This window comes from Kogia breviceps, chromosome 14 (genome assembly GCF_026419965.1).
Source record: "Kogia breviceps isolate mKogBre1 chromosome 14, mKogBre1 haplotype 1, whole genome shotgun sequence".
Lineage (NCBI taxonomy): Eukaryota > Metazoa > Chordata > Mammalia > Artiodactyla > Physeteridae > Kogia > Kogia breviceps.
In genome coordinates, this window is record NC_081323.1 from 68,356,832 (window position 1) to 68,383,047 (window position 26,216).

The 26,216-nt window shown below is 52.2% G+C and overlaps 2 protein-coding genes across 10 annotated transcripts in view; one reads left to right on the plus strand and one right to left on the minus strand.

Moving 5' to 3' along the window:
• The window catches only part of IQCK (IQ motif containing K), a 159,352-nt gene that overhangs the window by 113,233 nt on the left and 19,903 nt on the right, over positions 1 to 26,216 (plus strand). For 7 of the 8 annotated variants that reach the window (XM_067012681.1, XM_067012682.1, XM_067012685.1 and 4 more), the window contains one exon: positions 506 to 1,356. The exons of the other annotated variant lie outside the window; for it this stretch is intronic. In XM_067012681.1, coding sequence (XP_066868782.1) covers positions 506 to 561 — 56 coding nt within the window. In that variant the 3' untranslated portion in view covers positions 562 to 1,356. Of the gene's footprint in view, positions 1 to 505; positions 1,357 to 26,216 lie in introns of those variants that run through there. 8 annotated transcript variants of the gene reach the window in all.
• On the minus strand, positions 2,958 to 24,249 carry GPRC5B (G protein-coupled receptor class C group 5 member B). Of its 2 annotated transcripts, XM_059037027.2 has the most exons (4): positions 24,055 to 24,249; positions 13,841 to 14,851; positions 5,909 to 6,018; positions 2,958 to 4,530 (listed from the first exon to the last, which is right to left on the minus strand). In XM_059037027.2, exons 2-4 carry the CDS (start codon positions 14,841 to 14,843, stop codon positions 4,486 to 4,488), a joined length of 1,158 nt encoding a protein of 385 aa, XP_058893010.1. In that variant the 5' UTR covers positions 14,844 to 14,851; positions 24,055 to 24,249; the 3' UTR covers positions 2,958 to 4,485. The 2 variants fall into 2 exon arrangements, with proteins under 2 accessions (XP_058893010.1, XP_058893009.1); XM_059037026.2 differs by lacking the exon at positions 24,055 to 24,249 and having other exon boundaries at positions 13,841 to 14,876.

Below are 26,216 nucleotides of genomic sequence, written 5' to 3' on the forward strand. Positions count from 1 at the left end.
CGTTCAGTTAACTTTCCTGTTTGGCCGACTCAGGAAATCACCCGGATCACGTTCTTGTCCGGACCATAAGAGACTAGAAAAGATTCTCTTCTGGCCTCGAACTGACCCCAGTGCTGTCCTGAGTTTTTAATTTTGGGTGTGGGGGGAACAGGGTGAGTGGTGACAGATTTGGTTGAGTCAAGAGCCTCGAATCTGTCATCATCTTTAGTAAAACTTCCTTCCTTCAGTGCCCCCGACCTGCAAAGCATACTTTTGACCTTCTTCTGAACTGAACTCAGGACGGCCATGAACGTTACTGTGAAGTGGCTTTGAAACTTCAGGTGCTGCCGGTGGAGGACAAAGGCCCTGTGTTCTTCCCCGGTAGATCCACGGGACCAGAACCATCGCTGTCGCTCAGTGGGTTTCGAAGCAACTGACTTCTGTGTATCCAAGTCTGCAGTTCCCAGAAGCCAAGTCTGTCTAGGCTTGTAAATTGACCCTGACTTTCTCTTTGATTTCTTTGCAGTAAAGTGCAAAATGGAGGATGAAGAAGAGGCTGCAGCTAAGACTCCACAACCTTAACAGCTGTCGATATCTTTCCCCTCTTTGCTCCAATTATCCCACTCGAGGAAAATGTTCAAGTTATGCTTCTTCTATTGTGCTTTCTTGAACAACTAGATTTGGTGCATTCGGATAAGAATCTTTCATTGCAAACATGTTTTAGTGCAAATAGTTTATCATAAGAAAGCACTAGTTTTAATTTTCTGCATTATCCCCCAGTTGTATTCTTTCATCCATATATTTCATCAGTGCCTCAGGAGTATTCTTCTACACCAACCACTGCTAAAATGTACAGTGAACTCTGATTTCAAGAGATGTTGAAGTTTTCTCTAGTTACCAGTTTCCCAGCTTTGGCCACCTTTGCAAAGATCCATATTTAAAATAAAGCCCCAAACCTCTGCAGTGGGTTTTAAGTTTATCTGGTGAGTACTCTTTTCATAAAAAAGTCATTATTGCCTGTGATCATTTCCCAAGGAGACTGACGCTTAACTTTGACTGCATCAAGATAAGACACTTAAACCCAGACAACAATAAAGATAAAGAATTTTTGTTGTCTAGGCCCCAAAGCATTATAGAAATTCCTCATTTTATGGGTAAACTGACTTATTACCCTCAATTGTTCTGCAGTTTGTTGTTAACCAGGATTCCTCCATTCAAAGTGCCACAGACTTAGCCTCCAGGCAGATCTGAAAGCCAAGTAGTTGTATTGGGTTTTTTTGACAAGCTACCACACGTCTTAAGTAAATAGTAAAGCCTTTATTTTTTGTGTTAAGAACAGCATTTTGAAAATAAAACCTATTTGCCCATGCTTTACAATCTTTTAAATTTGTAATGTTTATATACAGTCGTTTATGGTACACATTGATTGTCTTGAAATTTCTTTAACGATTTTTTTAAAGTATGCAACAGTCAGCCAGGGGAGGATAAAGGTACATTATATAAAACACACATTAATACATTTAATAAATATATATTATCTATCAAAAACGAGCCTTAGCTCTTTATCAATGAATAAAAAGCACCTGCTGAGAACTCCTGTAAGCTGGTATAATCATTGCATCATTGGATTATAAAAGCCACAATGCTCCCTTTCGGTTCGGGGTTCGACTCAGCCTTGCCTAACCAGGAAGACCACTCCCACTTTGCCCACGTTCTGTGGGCCCTGACAGAATCTGTGCTGAAACAATGACTCCTCAGCTTTCCACAACCAAATCTGCAACCCTTGAGACACACAGAATTTCCCAGTTTGTCACTTCTTGGGGCCGATTGCCTCCCTCCCTCTACTCCATCTCCAGGGGAGGAATCCAGCACAGAATGACCCTTTTCTATTAGAGGGGAAAGAGTGGCTCTTATAGTCCCAAGGTGAGTTTGATAACTGGACCTGGAAAGATTTGTGCTTACAATTAGGTGCTTTGATCACACAGGCTCTCCTTCCAGGTCATCCTCCCTTGATGTCTTGTTTACATAAACAGACCTTAAACAGAGGTGCCATTTAATTTTGTATTTAAACTTCACTCCATGGGGGCAGCTGGCTGCCAGTCTCTTGGCAAAGATGTCTCTTCGCACCCTTCAGGTGAAGTCATTGGGAGAAGAACGGTTCTCTGCCCTCTCCCCTCACTCCCTGTCTCCACCCTCACTGGGAGAGCATTCAGCCCACTCTTGACCTCAAAGCCCAAATAAAATGAAACCCAGAAGGGCAAAAACTATCAGAGATTTAAAAAGAAAAGAAAAGAAAAAGGTCTCAATACGTGAGGTTTCCTGTGGCTCAAAGCCGGTTCCATTTCTACGGTGGTGAAACGTTCCTTTCCGCTTGTAGCCATCTGTGCTGTGCCACCCCTGACACGCCTGGGCCGCCAAGAACTTAGAGAGGACATGACCGTGTTTGCTCTCCCCTCTGCAAGGGGGGCTCCTGCAGCCTGAGTCACTGATGGGATCAGAGAGCTCTGAAGGACTCCAGGGAGTGTGGGTGAGCGACCATTGCCCGGCACGAGAACGTGTAACACGGCCGTTTTTCACCAGATGGGACGGAGGTGTTTGGAGATTTCTGTGATTTTCAGAATTCTGGGTCTTTATGCATCTGCCTCCACCCATGGTCCTAGCTTCTCTCCCTCCACCCCCCACCCCCATGCCCCAAGTTCCAGGACACCCAGTGGCCCTCCTGGCACAGAGGGCTGGGATGGGATTCTCTCCCTAGAAGCAAGCACGTGCTCCGGGGGTGGGGCGGGTGCGCGCTTCCCGAAGGTCAGGTAGGGGCGGCATTCTGGTGCCACGCTTCTTCTTCCCCATGCTGGCAACACACGGAAATGCGCTAATCTGAAGGAGGGCTACACAGGGGTGGCCAGGTTGGCCTCGCTACCCCGGTGCTCTGCAAGGATGCGGGTGGGGGAGGGCGAGGATGGGACACAGCAGACTAGGGCCTCGAGAAAAATCAGAAGGTTTATTAAAACATACTCAGCTCAGACATATCGGCTTATGAAGAGGTCAGTTTCCCCCCAAACACTAACCTTTTTCATTTTCTTTAAAGGTTAAAGGCTTATGGGTTGGTTTTATAGAAAAAAGCAATACAGTGATTAGAGTATATGCAAAAGGACCCACCCTCATTTATACATTCCATGCCGTCAGGTTAAAACTCTTTGAATCATTATTACTAGCGATGATACTGGCCAAACAGTGCAGAGAACATGGGGCTTTTGATGGCCGAGATGTTCGAAATGCCAAATAAAGGAATGACTTGCTGAGGACAGACGGAAACCATGACAGAAACAATGGGCTTTGAAGAGAACCATTTTCATGGAACTTGCAGAAAACCAAGACAAAAATGTCCCCCATCCCTTCCCAAAGCAGCAAGAAACCCGCACGTGCCCCACCCCACCCTGGACCTTTCACTACATCCGCCCAGAGGACCCAAGAACTCACTGCTTGCTAGGCAGCAGGCGTTACCTCTCCACCCTGGGGCACCCCTGCCAGGCGACAGCATCATGGAAAATCTGCTGTGGCACTGGCCTCCTGGCCAAGCTAGTGCACTTTGAGCTGGTGGCCCCATCTGAGCTTGCGAAATGGACATGGGGATAGAACTGGGGAAGGGCTGGAGGAACACTCACGAGAGGTGATCGGGGGAGAGATGGCTGCCCCGGCCAGAAACTGCCCCGCGGGAGGAGGCATGCTTCCTTCCTGCCATCACCGGCAGAGCAAGAGGCCCAGAGAAGGAACGGTGGCTGGCTGCCACTTTCTAAGTGGGATGGTCCCTTCAACTCCCAGACAGCCCCTTCTTCTTTGGCACGTGGCACGCTCCCTCCACCACTGCTTTTAAAGCTCTCCCCATGATTCGGCTGCGCCTTGCCTCGGAATCACACAATCTCCTCAACTGCTCCTGACCCCCCTGCGATGTGAAAACCAAGAGGCAGGCCTGTGGGAAAGCCACAGTTTATCCTCCTCCTCAGTGAAATGGTCACATCTCCAAGAGGCTGCCTGAGGTCCAGCACTTGCTGGACAGGGGCGATGGTGTGGGATCTCCATGTTCAACCAACATCAGCCTGGCCCACTGGCTGTGAACTTGGTTCTGTTCTACACCCAGAGGATGAAACAGTCTTCTCAGCCACATGTTCGAGTGAGCCTAATCCTATTTGCAATTAGCTTTGCTTTAGTTTGCAGGGTTTGAGGTTGGTTTGGTATTAGGGGTGTGTGTGTGTGTGTGTGTGTGCGTGTGCGTGCGTGCGTGTGTGTGTGTGTGTGTGTGAGGGGCAGGGGAGGGGAGGGCAGTCGGTGTTAGCTTTTCAGTTCAGCAGTGTTCACATTTACACAAAATCCCCTCGTCTAGGATTTCCAAATCTCCTGGCTGCGAGGCGGCCTTGTTCAGCTACTGTTACTGATTTCTCCCTCAAGAAAGACACGGCCAGGGAATAAAATCGGTAAGAGAGATTCTTATTCTCTGGAACTTAAAGGCTTTCACCAGAGGTGTCTTCCAGTGTAACTTGGCGGAGCAGTTGGGATCTGGAAACAGGAATAACACACTAAGAACTTCGTGCTTTGCAACATCAATGTCAGAAACCAGTTTGTTAACAATGTACCATAGATAAGTTACCTTGTCTTTTCTGGGCTGAACAATTCCCAGGAAAAGCAGCAAACACTATGTGTTTGTTATGTAGGATGCTCCATTTGGGGGAAGGCCATCTGCCCTTTTCTGTAATCATGAACCTGAACAAATATGTTCCTTTACCCAGAAACCCACCTCACTTTCTAAATCCAGGGTGTTTTTATGCACACTGGCCTTGACTGGACCAGGGGGCCTTAAGAATGACTGATCAGAAGGTTTATCAGAATGATAAGAATGACTGATGGGGCTGTTTCCTAACTAAATTTATTAAAACACACAGGCCAAATGCTTGAAACTTAGGCTTTTCTTGGTGCCCAAAAATAAACAGGCCAAGGCATGGCTGGGGGTCTTCACAAACGCAATCCACGAGCCTGCTTGCTTTGAGCCTATTCCACACCAATGCAAACTGATGTATCGCATACCATCTGAAGGCCAGGAAAACCAAAGTTCCCTCTAGAGATCAAAGACCATCCCTGACTCACATGAAAAAAAAAAAAAGTCCACGTTGAGTTATGGAATTGGCGCATGATATAAAGCATGGAAATCCAATTTACACGTGTAAACTGGCTCATGTGTTGTTTCTGAAAGAAGCATGTAGCCATGTTTGGAAATTAAATGTGGGAATGAGAGTGAGCTTTTAGATTGCTAGAGAAAGAAAATGATGTAAGTCCACGGAGGCAAAATGTAAATGGTGACAATTCTGCTGGAGGTCTGTTTGGCATCAGGTAGTAAACCTGTTTTTGTGTTCGTGGGAGAGAAATGATAATCACTTCAGTTTCTTCAGAAATTTTTGAAGAAGTGGGGTTGCGGGAACCCAGTGCCCAGCTGGGGCACGGTGTGGAGCCGGGGAGCAGGGGACGGAGGGTTCAACTAGGTTGGATGCCAGCAAAATCTGCCAGGGTTTCGTAACTCTGGGCTTTTCCTAAAAGTCACTTCTGAAGGACAGGCATGGACGGGGGCACCTTCTGTATATAGAAGACCAGAGAATTCACTGGGTGCAAGAGCCCCAAGAAACAGGGACTCTTTCAAACGAATCTACAAACGGTGAGCTAAGTACAGGTGGATGTTCCGTGCATGGTTCTAGAAAGGGGGTCGAGAGGAAAGAAGAAAAATGGAAGTACTGCATGCATCCTAGCCGCAAGGGGTGTCGACGTGAGCCGCTGTCTTTGCAGCCCCGTAAGCAGCCTCCACAGAGCGGTGTGTCCCCATCAAAGCTGCTCCCCAACACTGACCACTCCTAGGCTTCCTGCCAAAACATCACCTCCTGATACTTACAGTCCCCCCGTTGAGCACAACGGCCATCTCAGTTGGCTGATACACGTTACTTCTGAACGGAGCGCTGGGTCTGTTTCCCAAGCTGCCATTGCGAAATCCTGTTCGGAGAGCTGAGGGAGGGAGGGAGGGAAAGGCAACAGCAAAAAAAAAAAAAAAAAAAAAAAAAAAGACACAATTTTGAATTTTGTTTTCTTCCCCTGCATCAACACCACGCTCCAGGCACACCCCCCCCACCCCTCCCCTTTGTCACAAGCCAGATTCGAAACAAAAGTCACAAAGGCGCTTTGTTCTCTGGCTCTCTTGGAGCCTGACCCGTCTCAGTGGGGTTGGGGAGTTTGCAGAATCCAGAGCGCAGGCGGCTCTCGGGGAGGGGACCCGGCCGGCCCTCCCTTGCCCCCGTGGGCCATGGGTAATGCGGGACCGCCTGCATCCCTCAGGAGTTCTCTTCTGACAAAAGACCTCACTACTGAGTGCCATCCCTGACAAGTTCAACACCACACTGTCCAACACGGTTTCTGGATACACACAGAGGTGGGCAACCCTGAGAACCTGGACCACAAGTACATGGTAGAGGTCGGACGTCTTCAGGGGAAAGTGATGGGGAAGAGGACAGAGGGGCCCCAGAAACATGAGTGGGGTCATTTCTAGACAGGAGAAAAAGGGAGATCTGAAGCAAAGATAGCAAAATATGTCATCACTTTCTACCTCTGAAAGGAGAGTAAATGGTGTTTCTTATTTGCAGTGTACTTTCAGACACCTAAATTTCTTTTTTTTTTGGTGAAGAAAAATCAGATGACACAAAAAGACCTGGTGGAACTGTGAAATGTGTATTACTAAGTGAAAGCAGCCAGGCTGTAAAAACTCAACACTGTATGATTCCAACTATAATATTCTGGAAAAGGCTAAACTATAGAGACAGTGAGAAGATTAGTGATTGCCAAATGTTTTGGGGGGAGCACAGGGAATTTTTAGGGCATTGGAACTATTCTGGGTGATACTAGAATGGTGGAGACATGACATCATGCATTTGTCCAAACCCATAGAACTGTACGAAGAGCGACCTCTAAAATGTTAATTATGGACTTGAGTTAATAATAATGTATCAATATTGATTCATCCACTGTGACAAATGTAACACTAATGCAAGTTGTTAATAATAGGGAAAACCAGGGGAGGGGGTAGGTGGGAATTCCCTGTACTTCCTGTTCAAATTTTCTGTACCTAAAACTGCTCTAAAAAAGAGTCCATTAAGAAATAACAGAGAAACTAGAAGCACTATAAAAAAATCAAAACAAAACAAAAGTCTTCCTCAATTGTGAGATGCCATGTTACATGGCGCACAGAGGGGTTAGGTAACTTGCCTAAGGTCACACAGCTGGTAAGAGCCAGCATTTGAACCCAAGCAGAGAGAATCTGTGTTCTTGACCATCACACTAGTCTGGCTCCAAATACTTTGTTTTTAACTACCACATTTAGTTACCTAGAAGAAATCTGAATTTAAGTGACATTAGGGCAGCGGTCCCCAACCTTTTGGCACTAGGGACCGGTTTCATGGAAGACAATTTTTCCATGGACCGGGGGCAGGGTGGGGGCCGGAGCGGGGCTGGAGGTGGGGGGATGGTTCAGATGGTAATTCGAGCATTGGGGAGCGATTGGGAGAGATGGGGAGCGATGGGGAGTGATGGGGAGCGATGGGGAGAGATGGGGAGCGATGGGGAGAGATGGGGAGCGATGGGGAGTGATGGGGAGCGATGGGGAGAGATGGGGGGCGATGGGGAGTGATGGGGAGAGATGGGGAGCAGCTAATGAAGCTTCACTCGCTCGCCTGCCGCTCACCTCCCGCTGTTCCTAATAGGCCACTAAGGACCTAATAGACCGCTAAGGACCACTACCAGTCTGCGGCCTGGGGGTTGGGGACCCCTGTATTAGGGGCAGCTCATCCCAGAATGAACCAAGGCGGGGTGGGGAATGCACGTTCCAAAACAGACTCTTTGCTTTAGCATCTCTAAGCCTTCAACAGCTCCCATGCACAGGCTGACAAGGAGATGACCTTCCTGGGAAGTAGAGAAGTGGACCAGGGGCCAGAGTCCATGGACTCTCACTAGTCCCAATTCCTAGCCGAGACCTCCTTGAAGAGAGGGAAAACCAAACAGCACAGCTTTCCTCATAATGCAGAGACCCTGTCGGCTATGCTGGGGGAATCTGGCTCTAAACCATTCTCTTCAAAAAACAATAGACTCTACAGGCCATCTGCGGGATGCCTTGGCCCAAGGATCCCTCTGTGCAGTGCTTATCTGCTGTTCTCCTCTGGTAAACATCCCTCCCACATTCTAGGTCCTGAGTATTGGCTACAACTGTCTCCTCCCCTGGCCTTTAGGTGGGCATATAATTGGGGCCTGGCCAATCAGGTCCAGTCAGAGCCAATTCTGGGATTTTTACTCAAGCAACCTGGGAAATGTTCCTCTTTTCTGCTGGGACTCTGTGTAAGCCTAGAGCCGTGTGCTGCCAGGATTCTAACAGAGCCAAGAGATGGAGAGAGACCAAATCTTGTCATCACTTGAGCTTCCTGGATCTATCCATTTCTGAAGCCTGACCCCCAGTACCTTAGTTCATTGTTGTTTTGCTTAAATTGCTTCAGATCAGATTTTTTATTACTTGCAACTTCAAGAATCCCAACTAACACTCCTCTCTGACCTGGGTCAGCTCTGAAAGGCAAGTAGGGCTCATCCATAAGGAGGTCCCAACAGGAATCTAAGACCATAGGCTAAATGCCAGTCTTCTCCTGTTTAGACTCTGCAAGTGAGGCGAGATTCGCCCTGCCCCCAAAGCTGACACAGGGCCTTCCACTGGGAAGTGAAGGGGCAGAGGTTAAATAGCCCTTGGCCTAATTGAGATCAGAGAGCCCAAATCTCCTTACAGAAGAAAGAACCCTTTTCTTTCTTGCTCCTTTGAAAGGTGAATATTTAATGTACCTTGTTAACGCTTTCCAAAACGTGATCTGAAGTGGCATATCCTTCAGTGTATTTTCATCTCCTATCACATACCTCATGCCTTGTTTTCTGATTAATTAATTAATTATCTATTTTTGGCTGAGTTGGGTCTTTGTTGCTGCACGCGGGCTTTCTCTAGTTGCGGTGCGCGGGTTTCTCATTGCAGTGGCTTCTCTTGCTGTGGGGCACGGGCTCTAGGCGCGTGGGCTTCAGTAGTTGTGGCTCGCGGACTGAGCACAGGCTCAGTAGTTGTGGTGCACGGGCTTAGTTGCTCCGCGGCATGTGGGATCTTCCCGGACCAGGGCTCGAACCCGTTGGCAGGCAGATTCTCAACCACTGCGCCACCAGGGAAGCCCCCCTCATGCCTTGTTGATACTCATTAAGAAACAGCAGGCTGGTGAAGTCCTACATATCTGGGGTCTCACTGGGGGAAGGAAATAAGGGAGCAGTGGCTGAGCCAGTCCAGCCTGGGGAATGCCCTTCCCATCTCGACTTCAGGGATGGACTCTCAAGGGTACAGAGCCTGAAAGGCTGGCTAGATAAAATACAGGAGAAACAGGGCCAATTGTAGCTCCCGAGTAAGGCCCCTTGTGGGGCCTGGTTCCCTAAAATACAAGCTGGCTGAGGTCAGACCAAAGATGAGAACAGCTGTTCTCATCATAGCAAGGGAGGGTGCCCAGGCATTCCCCAGCCAGCAAAGTAGTGTTTCTAGAACAAAGACAGTCCTATCCAGGATGACAATTTAGTCTCTCCCTGTGAGCCTTCCATGGGAATTGCCTTTGCCTCGTGCCCATGTGAATTTTGGCAGACACACATTTGGGAGAATGCAAAATTGGGCTGTTAAAAAGTCTGACAACATCCAAGGTTGGTGAAGAGGTGGGGAAATGGGGCTCTCATATAATTATTCAGGGGAGACTAAATTAGTCCACCTTTCTGTGGGGTGGCATCTGGCAGTACATATCAAGATGGAAAGGTGCAGACTCTTTTGACGCATGTGTAGGAGTTAATTGATCAAGGGCACAAACATGAATGGATAAGAACGTTCATTGCAGCCTTACTTATACGGAAAGCCGGAAACAAGCAGAATATTCACCAGCTAAGATCAGAAAAATAAATTATGGTACCTCCTAGAAATCTCTGACTCGTGAAAAGGATACTGTAGCTCTTCTGTCCCTGACCTGGTAAGGCCTTCCTCCATGATATACTGTTGATTTAAGCAAGCGCGTAGCAGAAAACCACTTAGACCAGTGGTTTCAACCTGGTTACATCTTAGAAGCACTTGGAGGGCTTAAAATACCTAAGCCCAAACCGACTTACTCAATCAGAATGAGGGGCAGGCACTGGTAATTTGGTTAAAGCTGCCTAAGAGATTCTACCGTGCAGACAGGTTAAGAACTGCTCTACGGGATTGGTGTGTGTGTGTGGTGGGGGGGGTGGGGGGTTGTGGGGGGGGTGTGCTCTTCAAGAGATGTCTGGCAAGATGAGAGCAAACAGTCAGCAGTGGTTGCCTTTGGGCAAAGTGGGATTCTGAGCAATTTTAATTATTTTCACTTGCTGAACTCCTACCTGATTATTGTTGATCTTTTGTCATCAGAAAGGAATAATAAAGCTATTTTTGTTTTGGAAAAGAAAGAGGGGAATGAGGGACAACCTCCTTGGCTTCGGAATATAGCGTTTGAAACAGATGGGCCTGTGGGGCACCTCTGGAGACCCCATCACGCCCTGTGCCAGCACTGGTACTGCTGGTACTGACGTGGGTCGCACATCCCTTAGATCTCTGGATCTTGCATGGATACGATGTACTGGATGCATTTTCATAAGAAAGGATGCACGGGATTCAGAAAACCAACCTTCTCTCTCCCTGCTCTGCTGTGAGCTCTGCTGTGAGCTCTGCTGTGAGCCTGAACAAGTTGCCTGACGCTCCTGGACTCAAGTTTCCTGCTCTGTAAAATGGCACTTGTAATCCCTGTCTTCTCAGAGTGTCCTGACACATCCGTGAGATGAGGGACACTAAAGTGCTTTAAGAAGAGAAGAGAAATTCTGTGGAAGAGTGGTCAGTGTGTGGGCTCTGGAGTCAGGCCACCTGGGTTCAAACCCTGGCTCTGCCTCTTGGGCAAGTTGTTCAGCCTCTCCGTGCCTTAGTTTCCTGTCTGCAAAATGGACCTCACTGGGTTATTGTAGGGATTAAATGAGATTAGCTGCTAAAATGATCAGAATGGTACCTGGTCCATGGTAAGCACCCAGTAGAGGCTAGCCATCCTTGCTTTTGAAGTCCTTACTACTTGTGTAGTTCTAGCACCCCCCTTTCACTGCAAGTAAACTAGATTATCAGGTTGAACAACACTGGTTCTTAACTTTCTGGGGATTACGAATGGCTTTGAGAATCTGACAAAGCAATAGACTAATTCCCAACTGAATGTATAAAAATTTACATCCAGGGCTTCCCTGGTGGCGCAGTGGTTGAGAGCCCACCTGCCGATGCAGGGGACACGGGTTCGTGCCCCGGTCTAGGAAGATCCCACATTCCACAGAGCGGCTGGGCCCGTGAGCCGTGGCCGCTGAGCCTGCGTGTCCGGAGCCTGTGCTCCGCAGCGGGAGAGGCCACAACAGTGAGAGGCCCGCGTACCGCAAAAAAAAAAAAAAAAAATTTACATCAATTTCAGGAGTTCCTGTTACCTTTGAGGCCCAAGGGGAGTCCATGGGCCTCAGATACAGAGGATCCTATTCCAAAAGAAGCCAAGGAAGAGGTGGCTCCAGCAGGACCCCAGGAACTGGCCAGGTGCCTGGCCTCTGCCCCTCACATGCCCTGAGGGGCCCTCTGGCCTCCCAGTGAGTGATGACCCCCATCCTGACCCTCATCTTCTCCTGGCAATCCACGGAGCTAGCCCCACCAGAGCTGTGGCTCATCTCTGCCAAATCTATTGACAAACAGAGGCTTGCAGGCATGGGGCTTTCCAGTAAGAAGGGAGCAGCTCTGATCAAGGTCACACCGGGACGTTTGACTCTACCCATGGTGGGGTTGCAGGATGGGGGGAAGGTCTGTCATTCTCTCCTGTGGGTCTGGCCAGGAGCAGGGGTTCAGAAGCAGCTGGGCACATCCTGGTGGTGAGGAGGGCTGAGGGTGGCCTTGGAGGACCTGGTGTCTTGATGTGCTTCCCCCTGCCTGCAGGGGTGGGTGGCTGTGCTCTGGGCCTCGGCACTCAACCCAACAAGGCTGACTTCGTAGTGTGACCAGACAGTGGGCACTGCCCAGGCACCTGGGTGAGCATCACAGAAAAGGGCACCATGACCATCTGGAACGGGCCACCTCCTAGCTGGATGTCATCAGGCAAGACTGAACCTCTGACAGCCTCCATTTATTCATCTGTAAGATGGGGATAATAACAGACCCTACCTCATCAGGTGGAGGTGTGAATGAGATAATGAGATATATGCAGGTTAAGAAGTTAGAATAGGGCCTGGCACATAGGTAGTGTTCAATAAATGATTACACTAGGTAATTAATTGTTACTACTGCTGCTGGTACTGCTGCTATTATCACTGTAGCTCCTGATAAATTTTTAGGTAACTGAGAAAAAGCCATTTAAATTAATCTCAAGTGCTGGGAGCTCAGCCGACTTGCTTTAAGCAACAGCTGTAAGAGGCCCTTCTCCGGCATCTACAGCAGGGGCGCCTGGGGCCTGGGCCAACTCCTCTCGGCTCTTCCCGCTTGGGAATCCCGCCGCAGCGGTGGCGGACGGCCTGGGTGCTCAGACCACCTCCGCTCGAAGTGCCCACCAAAGCTCTCTTCTGCCGTGCGGGCTAATGGAACTTGTTCAGCCCGTTTACGGGAGCCCTGGGAGACATTCATGACAGTGGGAGATAGGGGTTGGTGGACAGATGCCGCAGCCTCCTGTCCTCCGAGTGAGGCTCGTTCTACACGTATTCCTGGCGGGGACGAGCCCCAGCTGCCCGTGGCGGTAACCAGCTCTTTGATGCTCTTGTTCTGGCGTTTCTGCCGTCCCAGTCTCATTCTCGCTGGCAGGGGCCACCTCCTAAGTAAACCACCTACAACGTCGCAGGCCCTGCTTTCAGGGGAACCCAAGCAAGATGCACATCCAACAAGCCAGGCGCCGTGGGAGCTCCTCAGTCTGCTACCTCTCTCAACAGGTCTACGGGGCACACAGAGCCTTCCATCTAGAAGTGGCAGAGGCAGGGTCCCAACCCAGACGTCTGACTCCAGGGCCCAAATTCATACACTCCTGGAGACAGAGGCAGGGGAGCATTGGCCCTCACCATCCCCTGCATCCATCTAGCGCTCGGGCTGCAAACTTAAACACTTCCAGGGAGCCAGAGACTTAACGTTGATATGTTATAGCGGCCGGGACAGGGAGTGTGGTGAAGAGAAAGTGGACCCCCACCTAAAGGGCCACCACAACTCGGTGAGGGGTAAGAGAGCCCTTCCAGCCAGCTTCACACGATTGCTGCCAGGTGGGAACGGCAGGTCAGCACTGCCAGATCCAACTTTGCAAAAAAGGCCAGAAACCTGGCTTTTTATACTAAATTGGTTGACCGTGCTATGGGCTTCCCTGGTGGCGCAGTGGTTGAGAATCCGCCTGCCGATGCAGGGGACACGGGTTCGTGCCCCGGTCTGGGAAGATCCCACATGCCACGGAGCGGCTGGGCCCGTGAGCCATGGCCGCTGAGCCTGTGCATCCGGAGCCTGCGCTCCGCAAAGGGAGAGGCCACAACAGTGAGAGGCCCGCGTACCGGAAAAAAAAAAAAAATTGGTTGACCGTGCTAAATAAGAATGCATCTCTGGGCCACTTTCAGCACAGCGGTCAATGTCTGTAGGCTCTGATCTGCCAGGACCGTCCCCAGGACCACCGATCCCCAGTGGAGAAAAAGGAGAGAGCGCTTTTGCAAAGAACAGCCTAACCCAGCGGGGCCGTGCCCACTTTACCTGCGTTGTGTTCATCCATCGAGAAGGCCTTGTTCTCCATGTAGGTCCGCGGCAGCTGCACGTCCTCCTCAAACGCCGTCTCCCGCATCCTCGGCTGCGACGTGTCGAAGTAGTTGGGTGCGTTCTCCTGCGGGGCGGGCAGGATGGTGCAGTGGATCTCTGGGATGGCATGGAAGATGACGAAGACCCAGCCACTGGCCACCAGCGTGATGGCCAAGGTGGGGTCCCCCCAGGCGTCTCCCTGCCGCAGCTCCGCATTGCCGAAGAGGTACATGGTCATCCAGGCCACCCAGATGAGCACGGAGAGGAAGGCCGTGACCAAGATGCAGACCCCGTTCTGCTTCCACTTCTTGAACTTGCCGCACAGCGTGAAGAGGGCCAGCCCCAGGGTGGCCACGAGCAGTACCATGTCGTAGATGAGGGCCATGGCGAAGTCCATCGGCTCGTAGGCACAGGCCGGCTTCTCGTCGCGCAGCACGGTCAGCACCAGCCACTCGATGGCGATGATGACCTGCACGAGCATCAGGCACAGGGCCACGCCCACCAGCTGCCAGCCCGACGGGCTCTTGCCGTGGCGCACCAGCCTCCGCACGCGCCACGCCTGGCTCAGCAGGCAGGAGAAGCAGAGCGCGAAGAGGACGCCCCAGAGGAAGCGGCGGACGGAGCAGATGGTCTCATCCTCCCGGATGATGAAGGCGAACGTCAGGCCGAAGAGGCCCAGGGTCCCCAGGAGGAAGAGGAAGTGGAGGCCCACGGGGTGCTTCTCCTTGTCCTTGATGAACGGCAGGCGCACCAGGAGGATAAGCATCAGGAGCAGTGTGATCAGGGCGCCCGCCCCCGCCACGGCCTCCACCACGATGCCCCAGACGGTGTCCAGGTCGCACAGGGACACATACTGTGGGAGAAGGTCCAGCCCGCAGCCCCGGGACGTGCTGGTGTTCTCAGAGGCCCCGGAGGCAATCACGAAGAGCAGGAGGAAAGCGGGCGCCTGCTGGGTTCTCATCTTTCTCTCTGACGCCATGAACGTTCCAGAAAAGTTGGGGGGAAAAGACCAATTCATTGTAAGCCTCCCACTCTCCTGACTTCTTTAGGAAGACCCACCTCACTTCAAACCCGCCAGCCCCCTTCTCCAGGCAGCACAGCCTGGAGAAGGGGCGGGGATTTCGGCCCCCATCTGCCCCCGAGTCCCGGCTCAGTGAACAACCGTGAACCATCAGTGCTAGCGGCTGGAAGAGAGGATGGGAGGGGGCCTCACTTTCTCTGAATACTCTTTCATATTCTTTGAATTTGAGGCCATGTCTGAGCTCTTCAAAAATAAGGGAATAAAATGAGACTTGAAGAGATGGTCATGGGCCGAGCGCTTGCTGGGAGAGGGGCATGTACTACCCGTTTCAGTCTCTCAGCGCTAACAGCTGACATTTACCGATGACTCACCCTCGGCCAGGCACTCGACACATCCAGTCCTCACACCGGTGACGCAACAGTCTTGAGGAGGTTGGGACACCTACCCAGGGTCACACAACTCGGCTCCTAGACGCATCCCCTCTTAGAAGCTTCCCAGCGTTTCAGATGTAGTGTGAACAGTCTTCCTGGGTTCCACCCTTTCCCTCCTCTCCCCTCGCGCATCCCACCCCTCCCACAGATACCTGCTGAGCATCCATCCTCTCACTCCAGCCAGCCCACCTCTGCCGGGGACGCCTGCAGGACATCCCACCTCTGCCGGGGATGCCTCCATGCCTCATGGAGTCCACACGGCAGCCAGGAGGTGGGCTTATTAACCCCAGTCTCGTCTTCCCCTCCTACTCCCTCTGCTTTAGACCACCCTCCGTACCCTGCTTTTATGGAAAACTGCTCCTCTCCACACTGGTCTCAGCTCTAATGTCATCCACTCAGACCTTGGCCAAGGTCACAGCCTCCATCCCCTCCCCCAGCGTCTCTCATCTATTTCTTAGCTCTAATCGTGTCTGTCATCTTTTTGCCTGTTTACTTTGTTTCTCCTGTCCCTTCCTCCTCTCCTCCCTTCTTGTCTTTCTTCACCACTAGCTACCAGATGACAGGGACACTGTCTGTCTAGCTAATCAGCATAAACCAGCGTTTCTCAGCCTCGGGCCTCATTCTTCCTTGTTTTGTTGTCCTGTGTATTGCATGCAGGAGGTGTAGCAGTGTCACTGGCCTCTACCCACTAGGTGACTGAAGCTCACCCCCTCCCCAAATTGTGACAACCTCCCAAGTTTTTAGACACTACCCATGTCCCCTGGCAGGAAAATCACCAGGATGAGCACCACTGGTCAAGTACTAGCATAAAAACATACTAGATGCTTCCTAAATACTGAGATAACGAGACTTCTCACCAGGACTCTCCTCTACCCACTGCCACCAGCCCCTTGCTTTTGGAGGGCGCCTGGCCTTGGGAAAGCCATGCCTGCACAGCTCTGCAGTGATGTGTTTCCAGGCGTCTTAAGCCAGCCTTACGGCCTTAGCTCCGCCCACAGTGAGACTGTAACCAGCCACCTCCAGGGCAGCTCAGCACATCCCTGGGGCTTTCTTAAGTAAATGCGGTATCGACCACCTCTCTCTCTGCTCCTTGATGGTATGCGGTGAGCAGCTCTCATCCTGCCTTGGCCGCAAGGCCATCAAATGGGATAAATTATTGATGCTGCAGAATGAGAAGGAGCCTGGTGCTATAGGGACCAGCTCCTTTGCCTATAGATGAAAGAAGGCAGACTGGGAACGGACGGCGTCTGGCAAGAGATGCTCCTGGGCTTCCCTGGTGGCGCAGTGGTTGAGAATCCGCCTGCCGATGCAGGAGACACGGGTTCGTGCCCTGGTCCGGGAAGATCCCACATGCCGCGGAGCAACTAAGCCCGTGAGCCATGGCCGCTAGGCCTGCGCGTCCGGAGCCTGTGCTCCGCAACGGGAGAGGCCACAACAGTGAGAGGCCCGCGTACCGCAAAAAAAAAAAAAAAAAAGAGATGCTCCTGAAACAAGCGCCCCAGACACTGGCAATCAGGCCCCTGGTCCTGCCACTATTCAGAGCCCTGCTACTTCAGTCACTGGAGTGCCACCTCAGCTATTTACACCTTGTCTACAAACCCCTGTACGTTATTTACTTAACTGACTCACCAAGTCCTTGAAATTGACTCAAAAGAAAACTCAACACATTGAAATACTTGTTGCTGGAACTCATACCCATTGGCATATCCCAACGTACCACCTTTAAAAAAATACTGTCCTAGCCAGAGCTGCATCTCACAAGAGCACACTGGGAATCCAAATTTAAGAACCGGATATGCTGGAACAAAATGCCATCAGGCCCCTGACACAGTGCAGTGGATTTCCCCTAGACTTCTCATCAAGTGAGAAGTGATTAGGAGACTTCTCAGCAAGTGACAACAAGACACACCCCACGCAGCCTCTCTAGGTCACACATCCGCCAGTCTCACCTCCAGGGTGGCTGGGAGAGGACGGGTAGGAATGTGCTTCTGGAGTCTTGACCACCAACCCTCTCCCCAACTCCCACCCACCTGCAGGCCAGTGGTTCTCAACCAGGGGCAATTTTGATCCCAAGGGACAGTGAGGCACGTCTAGGGACATTTATGGGTGTCACAACTGGGGGTGGGGGTGGGGTGCAATTGGCATCTAGTGGGTAGAGTCCAGGAAAGTTGCTAAGCATCCTACAATGCCTGGGATGGCTCTCAACACAAAGAATGATCCAGCCCCACATGTCAACGGTGCTGAGGCTGAGAAAGCCTGGTTTATACACTGGAGAACAGAGTTGATGAGGGTCAAGCCAGGAAACCAGCCAGGCCTCTCAGCCTCAGGCCTCAGGTCCATTCCTCCCAAGAACCTGGCCTTCTTTAGCTGCCTCCCCTCATTCTCTTGGGGGAATCTCCTCTCTCCAGGCCTGCTTACAAATTGGGACTGGGTTCCACCAGCTCGTCCCCCTTCCTGATGGTCCTTCCAACCACAACAGGAAACCAATGTGGATGAAGAAAATATCAAGATGGTGACCAAGCTTCTGAAATTGTGCAGGTGCTTATGGCTGTGGTCCAGGTCTCTAGCTCCCACTCCTTTCTGACATGGGAAATAGGTAACACTCCTGCTTTCTGCTTTCATTCCCAAGGCTGGAACCCTCTCCTTCTGGGACAGCTGTTGTTTTTGTCGTCCTGCGTCCGTTTCTCTCATTTCTGAAGAGAGCTCCTGATTTTCCTTTGGAGAGCCGCCTTGAGCCCCAGCTGCGAGCACCTGACCCAGCCTGGCCAATCAGAGCGTTTATCCCACCCTTTGGCCACACTGACTGGTTCATGAACAGGCACCTGGCCCCAACCAGACCCATGAGAATCAGTCTTAGGATTTTTGCTAGAATTAACTGGAAAGAGGTCTTCTCTTGTTATCGGGGTTAATGAGCTAAAAAGATATACATCTGGAGCTGGAGAGGACCTATTTACCATCACAGGGACAGAACCTGTCTGAGAGTAAAGCTGACCCACAGGAAATGGCCACGTGATGGATCAGAGTCCTAATACACAGAAAGGCTGGATTCAGTTATGCCTGAAGCCAGATACTCTGGTCTTTGCAGTTCCAGCAGCCAATTAACTTCCCTTTTTTGGATTAAGCCAGTTTGAGGTGGGTTTATGTTACTTGCTAACAAAGAAGTTCTATTATACATCCCACACGTATGATGTGGCCCTCTTCTTCCAGGAAGCCCTCCCTACCCAACATCTAGGCAGCCAGAGGCTTCGATAGGGTCCAGTTGTCCCAAGTAGGTCATTAGCATTGCTAAAGATGCCCATGAGGTGACAGCCATTGTTCTACAGAACAATGTCCAGGATGAACAGGAGGAAGGCTACACACCACCTCACAGAATGAAGCTGAGTCCAGCTCATCTAGGATTTCTGGGGGGTTCTGCCCTGCAGAGTTTTCTATTACTGCCATAGTGACCACGACAATGACTGTTAACTCTCATAGCACTCACTATGCTCCAGGCCCTCTTCTATGCACTTCACATATATTAACACCTTATCATCTGGACAATGACACCATGAGGCAAGTTCTATTACTATCTCCATTTTACAGGAAATAAAACAGAGAAGCCAGTTGGCTTGTCCAAGGTCACATAGCTAGAAAGCGGTGGAGCCAGGAGACAAACAATCGTACTTTTGTTACTGGGCTCTTACTACAGAGCAGGGCTCTGGAAATGTCACCTGGTGAGACCTTTGCTGGCCAGTCTATCTAAATTAGGTTCCTTCTGCCTCTTTATGCTCTACACCGATACTCCTGATCTTTATCTTCATAGCATGTGCCACAGTTTTCAAATATTTTATTTTATTACTCTTTTGGTCTGATCCCACACGCCCAGGCTCTTGTCTGTCTTGTTCTGCACCGATTCCCCAGTGCCTGGCACATGGGCAGGGCTCACGGCCCAGGTGCTGAATCAATCAACTGATTAAACGTGGTCTCCAACCCTCATGTCACCTGGCAGGAAGATGCTCTCATTGTCATTTTATAGAGGAGGGGGTCTGAGGGCCTGAGAGGCTTAAGTCAAAGTCTGATCTTCAGACTGGCACCTTGTTAGATATGCAGACCCTCAGCAGCGGGCCTGGCCACCTGTGTTTCCAGAGCCCTACGATAAGCTCCAGGTATGCTCAGATGCTTGGGCGCGCTGAGGTTTGAGAAGCACGAACATATGCAGTGGGGGCGGGGGGAGCCTGGACGATGGCCCGGCACCTTCCGCCCCACTATCCCTGCCCCAGGTCCAGGGGGCAGTGCTTTCCCACCGTCAGGTAAGCCCCATCCTGCCCCCTCGGCCACCTGGATCCTCCCCGCTGCTGAGAATGGAGCAGCTCTCCAGGAACCCCAAACTGCACAAAACCAGATTAGAGGTTTGGAGTCAGCCGCAAGGCAGGGCTGACTGGGAAGGGATGAATACATGGCAACAGACCCGTGGGATGTAGGCATGCAGCTCCTCAAAAGGAGTAATGAATAAAGTGATGAATGTGCAAGACTCGGCTCACATACTAATTACTTTGCTGCCAGCCAGGCTCCCAGAAATGTGACTCATTCAGATGTTCTTAAAAACACTGCATCGCACATGCAGGCCCGCGCACACACAGGCCCATGTGCGCGCGCGCACACACACACACACTCCCCCCCCGCCCCCCCCGCAGAGGGGCCAGAAGCTACCGGCAGGTGGGGCAGCAGCATATTCCTCGCAAGCTGGGGCCTGCAGAGTCTGGAAAGAATGCAGGCAAGATTCCTTGTGCGAGGACAGCGCTGCCTGCCTGAAGGCCACAAGCAGGGCTGGTTCTCCCAGGCTCAATACTGGCCAAGCAGCATAAGCTTCCGGTTTCAAGTTCTGCCCCTGGCACTTGCTAGAACCCTGTGACCATGGGCGGCTGACTTAACCTTACTTGTCTCAGTTTCTTCATCTGCAAAATGGGGGTGATAATACCCATCTTGCCGGGTTCTTGTGAGGATTCAAATAATTAATAATTAGAGTTTAGGACAATCGGTAACATGGGGTAAGGACTTATATAAAGTGTCTGTTAAACAAAAGATTGGCGAATGCTCTGAGGTTGTGAACTTTTCTGACTTCGCTTTTCCAGGAGGGGTGGTTGCCATGGAGATGGGGCTGAAACAGGGGCTCACCCAGGTGTTTGTCCACCACTGGTTTCCAGCCTCCCCAGTCACACACCAAGCAAAGAGGTCCCTGATGTGGTGTGAAGGGGAGAAGCCTTTGGGGGTGGTCTACCTTGAAACTCCCAAACTCTCCTGATCCCCACAGCAGGTGCCCTAAATGGGAGCCTTGCTGTGAAGGTGGTTTTCCAGAGGGGAACCGGTGCTGGAGGACCTGAGGCCAGCCTGCGTGCCCTGAAACTGGGTGTCCCTGTTGAGGAGTCAGAGCCAGACACCCAGAAACGGGACACCAGCCATTCTCCTGGGAACTAGCATTGCCACGTTGCCATCCACCCATATGACAGGAGACACAAGATGTACAAAACTGCTCTGGAACACACCATTCTGGCCTGCTTTGCCTCGGGGGCTACTAGCAGAGGCATCTTAAACCCACCTTCTCTAAAGAAGCGGGGAGGCGCTGGAGCATGGAAGGGAAAGGAAAACTAAACAGATCTGGAGGGGCTTTCCTAGCCCTGGGCATGTCTAACAGTTCAGTACCCAGTGAATACCTGGCACAGGATTTATACTCCTGTCAGTCTCCTCAAGAGTGGAAGACCTCAGTCGGAGGAAAGTCAGACAGAACTGTGTGACATTGGGCATTACTCACTGAACCTCTCTGACCTTCAATCTCTTCTTCTGTAAAACAAGGATAATAATAGTGCCACTTTCACAAGGCTGATGTGAAACGTACTCAGAAAGTACTCAGCACGGCAAACACGGAGCACTGGGTCCTGGCTTATTACAATTACAACTCCCATTGTCCTGTTGGGAATACAAAGAGGTAATGCAACTTGGCCAGAGGCTTCCTGGAACTGATGGGCCGAGCTGGGACTAGAACCCACTTCTCCCAACTGCTGACCTCAAGGCCACTGCACCCCTGGTTGGACTCCCTCTGTTGGACAGAGGGCCAGGATAAGTCTGCAGAGCCAGTCCCCCCCCCCCCCCCCAGCATCACACTCTGTCCCTGCCCACTCCCATTATAGCCGCTGGTGCATTTCCTGCTCCAAAGGGATTAAACTGTTACAAGGTTTCCTGACATTAAACTATTTCCCAGACTTGCAATCTAACCCTTTGATATCTTTTGCAAGTTACACCATCTCATAATCTTCAGTTCCCAAGGCCGCCCAGACCACCAGCCTATCTGGGGGCCCTTGGATTTAATAACCCTCACAGGTTAGTAAACAGGGTTGCCAGAACACAGGCTCCGTGATTCATGAATATGCAAAGCAGCTCCAACCCTGTAAATAAAAGCAATCATTTAAATGCAAATTGCATCCTTGGCTGCCCGTTCCAGGGTGGATGGTTCCTCAGAGGCTGTAATTCTGAGAAGAAAATGTGACTAACTCAGAACCCCCAGGAAGCTCTGCATGGAAGTGCTTATGGAGCGTTGGGCTCTGGGTGGGGGCCCCTTAGGGTGGACAAAAACTGCCTAAAAGTGGGAAGTGTGTTTTAAAACCTGACCCGCTCCTGGCGTAGGCTTACAGGGCCAGCCAGGCTCAAAGCAGTCCTCACAGGTCCCCTTCGGAGGCTCTCGGCGCCTTGCCACCCCCAGAGGCAGAAAGAAAGGGAAGCTGCTTTTCGTCTCCTTGTAGAGGTCAGGGGAGCGTTTAAAAATCAGGTCTCGTGGCTTTCCACTCCAAATCCTGCAAGGGTTTGCCAGTCCAAGGAGAATAAAATCTGAACTCCTTTCCACGGCCCAAAAGATCGTGGTCTGGCTGGTCCCTGCCATCCCCTTTCCAACCCGCTCTCCACATCTGCCTATGAGCTCCAGCCACAATGGCCTTTGTTCAGTTTCTCTGCGCTCATTCCCACCTCCAAGCCTTTGCACTTGCGGTGCCCTCTGCCTGCTTCAGTCTTTCCCCTGCGTCTGTCAGTGCCCCCTCCCCCACTGCGGGGCTCCGCTAACATGTCACCCCCCAGAAGAGTCTTCCCTTATGTGTACATACTCTTGTCACTTTATTTTACAGCACTCTGCTTTCTTTTCCTGGCAGCCCTTATCCCAATCAGAAGTTCTAGCTACTTACTATTTATTTACTTATTTAGTGTTCACCCACCTCCCCAGTGCCCTAAGAGCAGGGGTTTATCTGCCACTTCTGTAGCGGGCATATTTATTGAAATAGCACATTAACCAATAAAGATTTTGAGCTTCTCTTTCTAACAAAACTGCTTTTCCTGTTGCCTGGGCCCCAAATGGCGACTCCTTCCCACTTCCATCTTTTCCCTCCCCAACTCAGTTGACCCCTTTTCAGACAGAGCAGGGAACAGATAGGAAACTGTTCACTCCGCAGTCTAGGTACAAAACTGGCCCAGTGAAAGGCTCCCGACCGACCATTTGCATTCTATTTACATCCTATTTGCATGCAGTTTTAACTCAAGGTCTGAAATCCTCCAGAGAGACCCCGCCCGTGGGGAAACTTCTGAATCAAGGTTCCTCGGCTGAAGTTCTAAAGCTTTTGTGCCAAGTCCCTCCCCCACTTCTCTTGTCTTTGCGAGGATTTCCCAGTTCCTCCGGGGCTCTGCTCAGGTGCCCCCCACCCCATGCTGGCGCAGTTGGGCAGCCAATGTGGCGCGTGGCCCGGGGCCCCAGGCGGGGACGCGGCTGCCCGCCACACTCCAGGGGCCTTTGTCCGCGCGCCAAGGAGCCGCCCCTTAGCGAACTGGGGACATGTTGGGTGGGTGTGTGCGTGTGGGGGGGGTGTTGGCTAGGCCTGAGAGTGACAGAGCCGGGTAGGAAATCCGCGGGCTGCGCTGGACCCGTCCTCGGTGGTTAGCTCGGTACGCCCCCTCCCTGGCTGGTTGGCCAGCTCCCCCAAGCCGAAGCGGGTGCAGGCGGTAGGGATACCGGGGTGCTCGGCGCTGAAAGCCCGTGTCCCCCAAGCGGGGGGACGCAGGACAGGGCTGATCCTCACCTATAGCTTGGCCGCAACAGCAACGCTAACATCCCGCCATTGTATGCATTCGCCCCTCATTTCTTCCCGCAGCCCCAGAGCTCAGCTCTTCTCACCCGCGGTGTCCCCTCCTTTCCCGCAGTGCGCAGCCACGGCCGGCTGCAAGCTCGGCCCCCAGCCCCTATGGCAGGTGCGGCAGCTCACCCCCCAACTCGGCCCCTGTGCCCCCAGCTCCGTCTGCCCTGTCTGTGCTAAGGCCCCACGGGCTTGCCACGCAGCCCTGCCCGCGGCTGCCCTCACAGGACTCACTCGGGCACGCCTGGACTCCCTTACAGTCCCAGCTACCCTTTGCCTGTGGTCGCCCCCAGATCCTCCCCAGAGACTTGGATCTCCACCTGGTCCGGGTACATCCCCTCCCCCCATAAAGGTCCCAACCCTCCCCGCCCCCCGCCCCGCCCTCTGCGGCTCGTCTCCCGCCGCACTGTGGTCCCCCCACCCTGATCCCCCAGCTCCCCCAACAGAATAACCCCTTGGGGGGCCTCAGAAAAGCACAAGAACTAGACCCCACCCCAACCCTCCCAAGTTCACGGCGGGAAAAGTTTCTGGGGTCGCCGCAGCGCCCTCCACCCCACCGGCGCGGCTCGCACTCACCGACCCCCGCGGCCCCGCAGCGCCGATGCTCCTGCTGGCCCTCGGCCCGAGTCACATCTCTGCAGCGCAGCCGTGTCCCCAGCCCAGCGCGCCCGCCCGTCCGGCCTCACTGCATCGCACTCGCGAGCCGCTGCCGAGCGAGGCGCCCCCTGGCCCGGCCCGCGCTGCTGCAGCCGCCGAGGCCCCGCCCCTCCTGCCGGCCCGCCCCCTGGAGGCCCCGCCCCCGGAGCGTCCAAGCCCCGCCCCACCCCGGCCCAGGCTAGGCTGAGTGTTCCGAAAGCAGCCCCGCGCAATCTCCTTGCTCCTGGCCTGCGGCGCTGAGACGAGCCCTCTCCAGTGTCCCCAGTTAGCGAACACCACCCGCACATCCACAGTGCGTCCATAAGCAGTCCGGACGCGCCGGACACATCCGCAGGTTGATCCACTTTCAGAAACACACACATGGAGGGGCTTTCTAAACCGTGGGTTCCTAAACATTAACTTCCCCACAATATACCAGCACCCGATCCAGGGCGCAGAGGGGATTCCGCCGCAAGCGTTCCAAAATCACCAACGCCCCAATATCAGCTAGGCAGCCCCTTCCCGCCTGGGTACACTCCAATTACCCTCTCCCCCCCCGCCCAAGTGTCCTTGTCCCTTTACGCACCCTGAGCCCAACACCCGCATCCTTGGCTACTCCAAACATACTCACAGGTCCACACGGTGCACCCTTCACGTGGCTCCACACGCAGTATCCCATCACCGTCGCCCCACACATCATCCACATACACACACGTCCACGACCTTCCCGCTCACACATTCGGAGGCCCGGGGCCACCGGCTTGGCGCTCCGCAGACGCTCAGGGCACAGGCTGGATGCGCGCCCACGGGGCAGCCGCGGGACCCGCTTGAAGGAAGGGGTCCAGGCCGCCTTGTACCTCGACACTGAGTCTGGCTTCTGGTCCACCCGGCTGGCCGATGTCGGTATTGCCTCGACCGGGCCCGGGGGCTGCGCTCCAGCTTCTGACCGGTTTCTCCAGGTCTCCCCCTCCCCCGAAAAAAAACCCCAAAACTTTGAGGACTCCCGCACTTGTGGTGTGGGTAAGACCCTCCCACCCCCTCCCGGCCCTACAAGACAGGACAGGGAGATGACCCCTGTTCCCCACTTCTCTGCGTGGGGGAAGGGGGGGTGGGGAGGCGGGAAGATGGGTTGTGGAATAACACTCCTTTCTGGGCATATTTCTAGGCCCTGATCTTTGGGGTCTCCGGACCTTTCAGATATGCTCACCCCTTCCTGCCAACCTCCAGCCTCCCAGTATCCTCTCCCCCCAGCCAAGACGGTTTTCTCCCGGGCAGGCCACGTATCCTTTGGGTATGCCTCTCTCCAAATATTTTATGTTAATTTTAAGGAAAAATGGAGGAGAAGAAGCACGAAAACAGAAAACTATCCCGGTTTCATCGGCAGACGTATCCTCAGTGCCTAGAACAGTGCCTGGCACTCAGTAGGCAATCTTTAAATGTTTGCGAGACGACCCCTCCTCAGTGTTCCCGCCAGACTGGGGAACTGGAAAATGGATGGGCACTGTCACCTGGTGGTATTTAGTGGAACTGACGCCAAGATCCTTTTCTTTCCCTCTGTAAACGTGGGCAAATTCAACTTTCTAAGCCTCAATTTCCTCATATGCAAAATGGAGATAATTGTAGTAGTACATGACTATTGGGGTTACTGTAAAGATTAAACACATAATACAGAGAGTTCCCTGGTGGTCCAGTGGTTAGGACCCTGCGCTCTCACTGCCAAGGGCCCCGGGTTCGATCCCTGGTCAGGGAACTAAAATCCTACAAGCCGCACTGTGTGGCCAAACAAATAAACAAAAACAAAAAAAACAACACAATACCTGTAAAGGGCTTCACACAGAGCCTGGCATGGAAAACTGTTAGTGTGAGTTTGGTTAATATTACAATCATGGTTATATTCCCTTTCCTGGCTTATTTTACAGAGGGACCCTGGCTGTGATGATCAGTTTAGCTTTGAGTGATGATACTTTGGGAAGCAAAGGGTGAAAATGAAGGAGGCTATTGAGTAGCAGGTGCATCTCCCCCCGCCTCCCCCACAGAGTTCAAGGTCCTAAGGACCCATCACCATCATCATGATAACTTATGTAGTACTCACTGTGGACCAG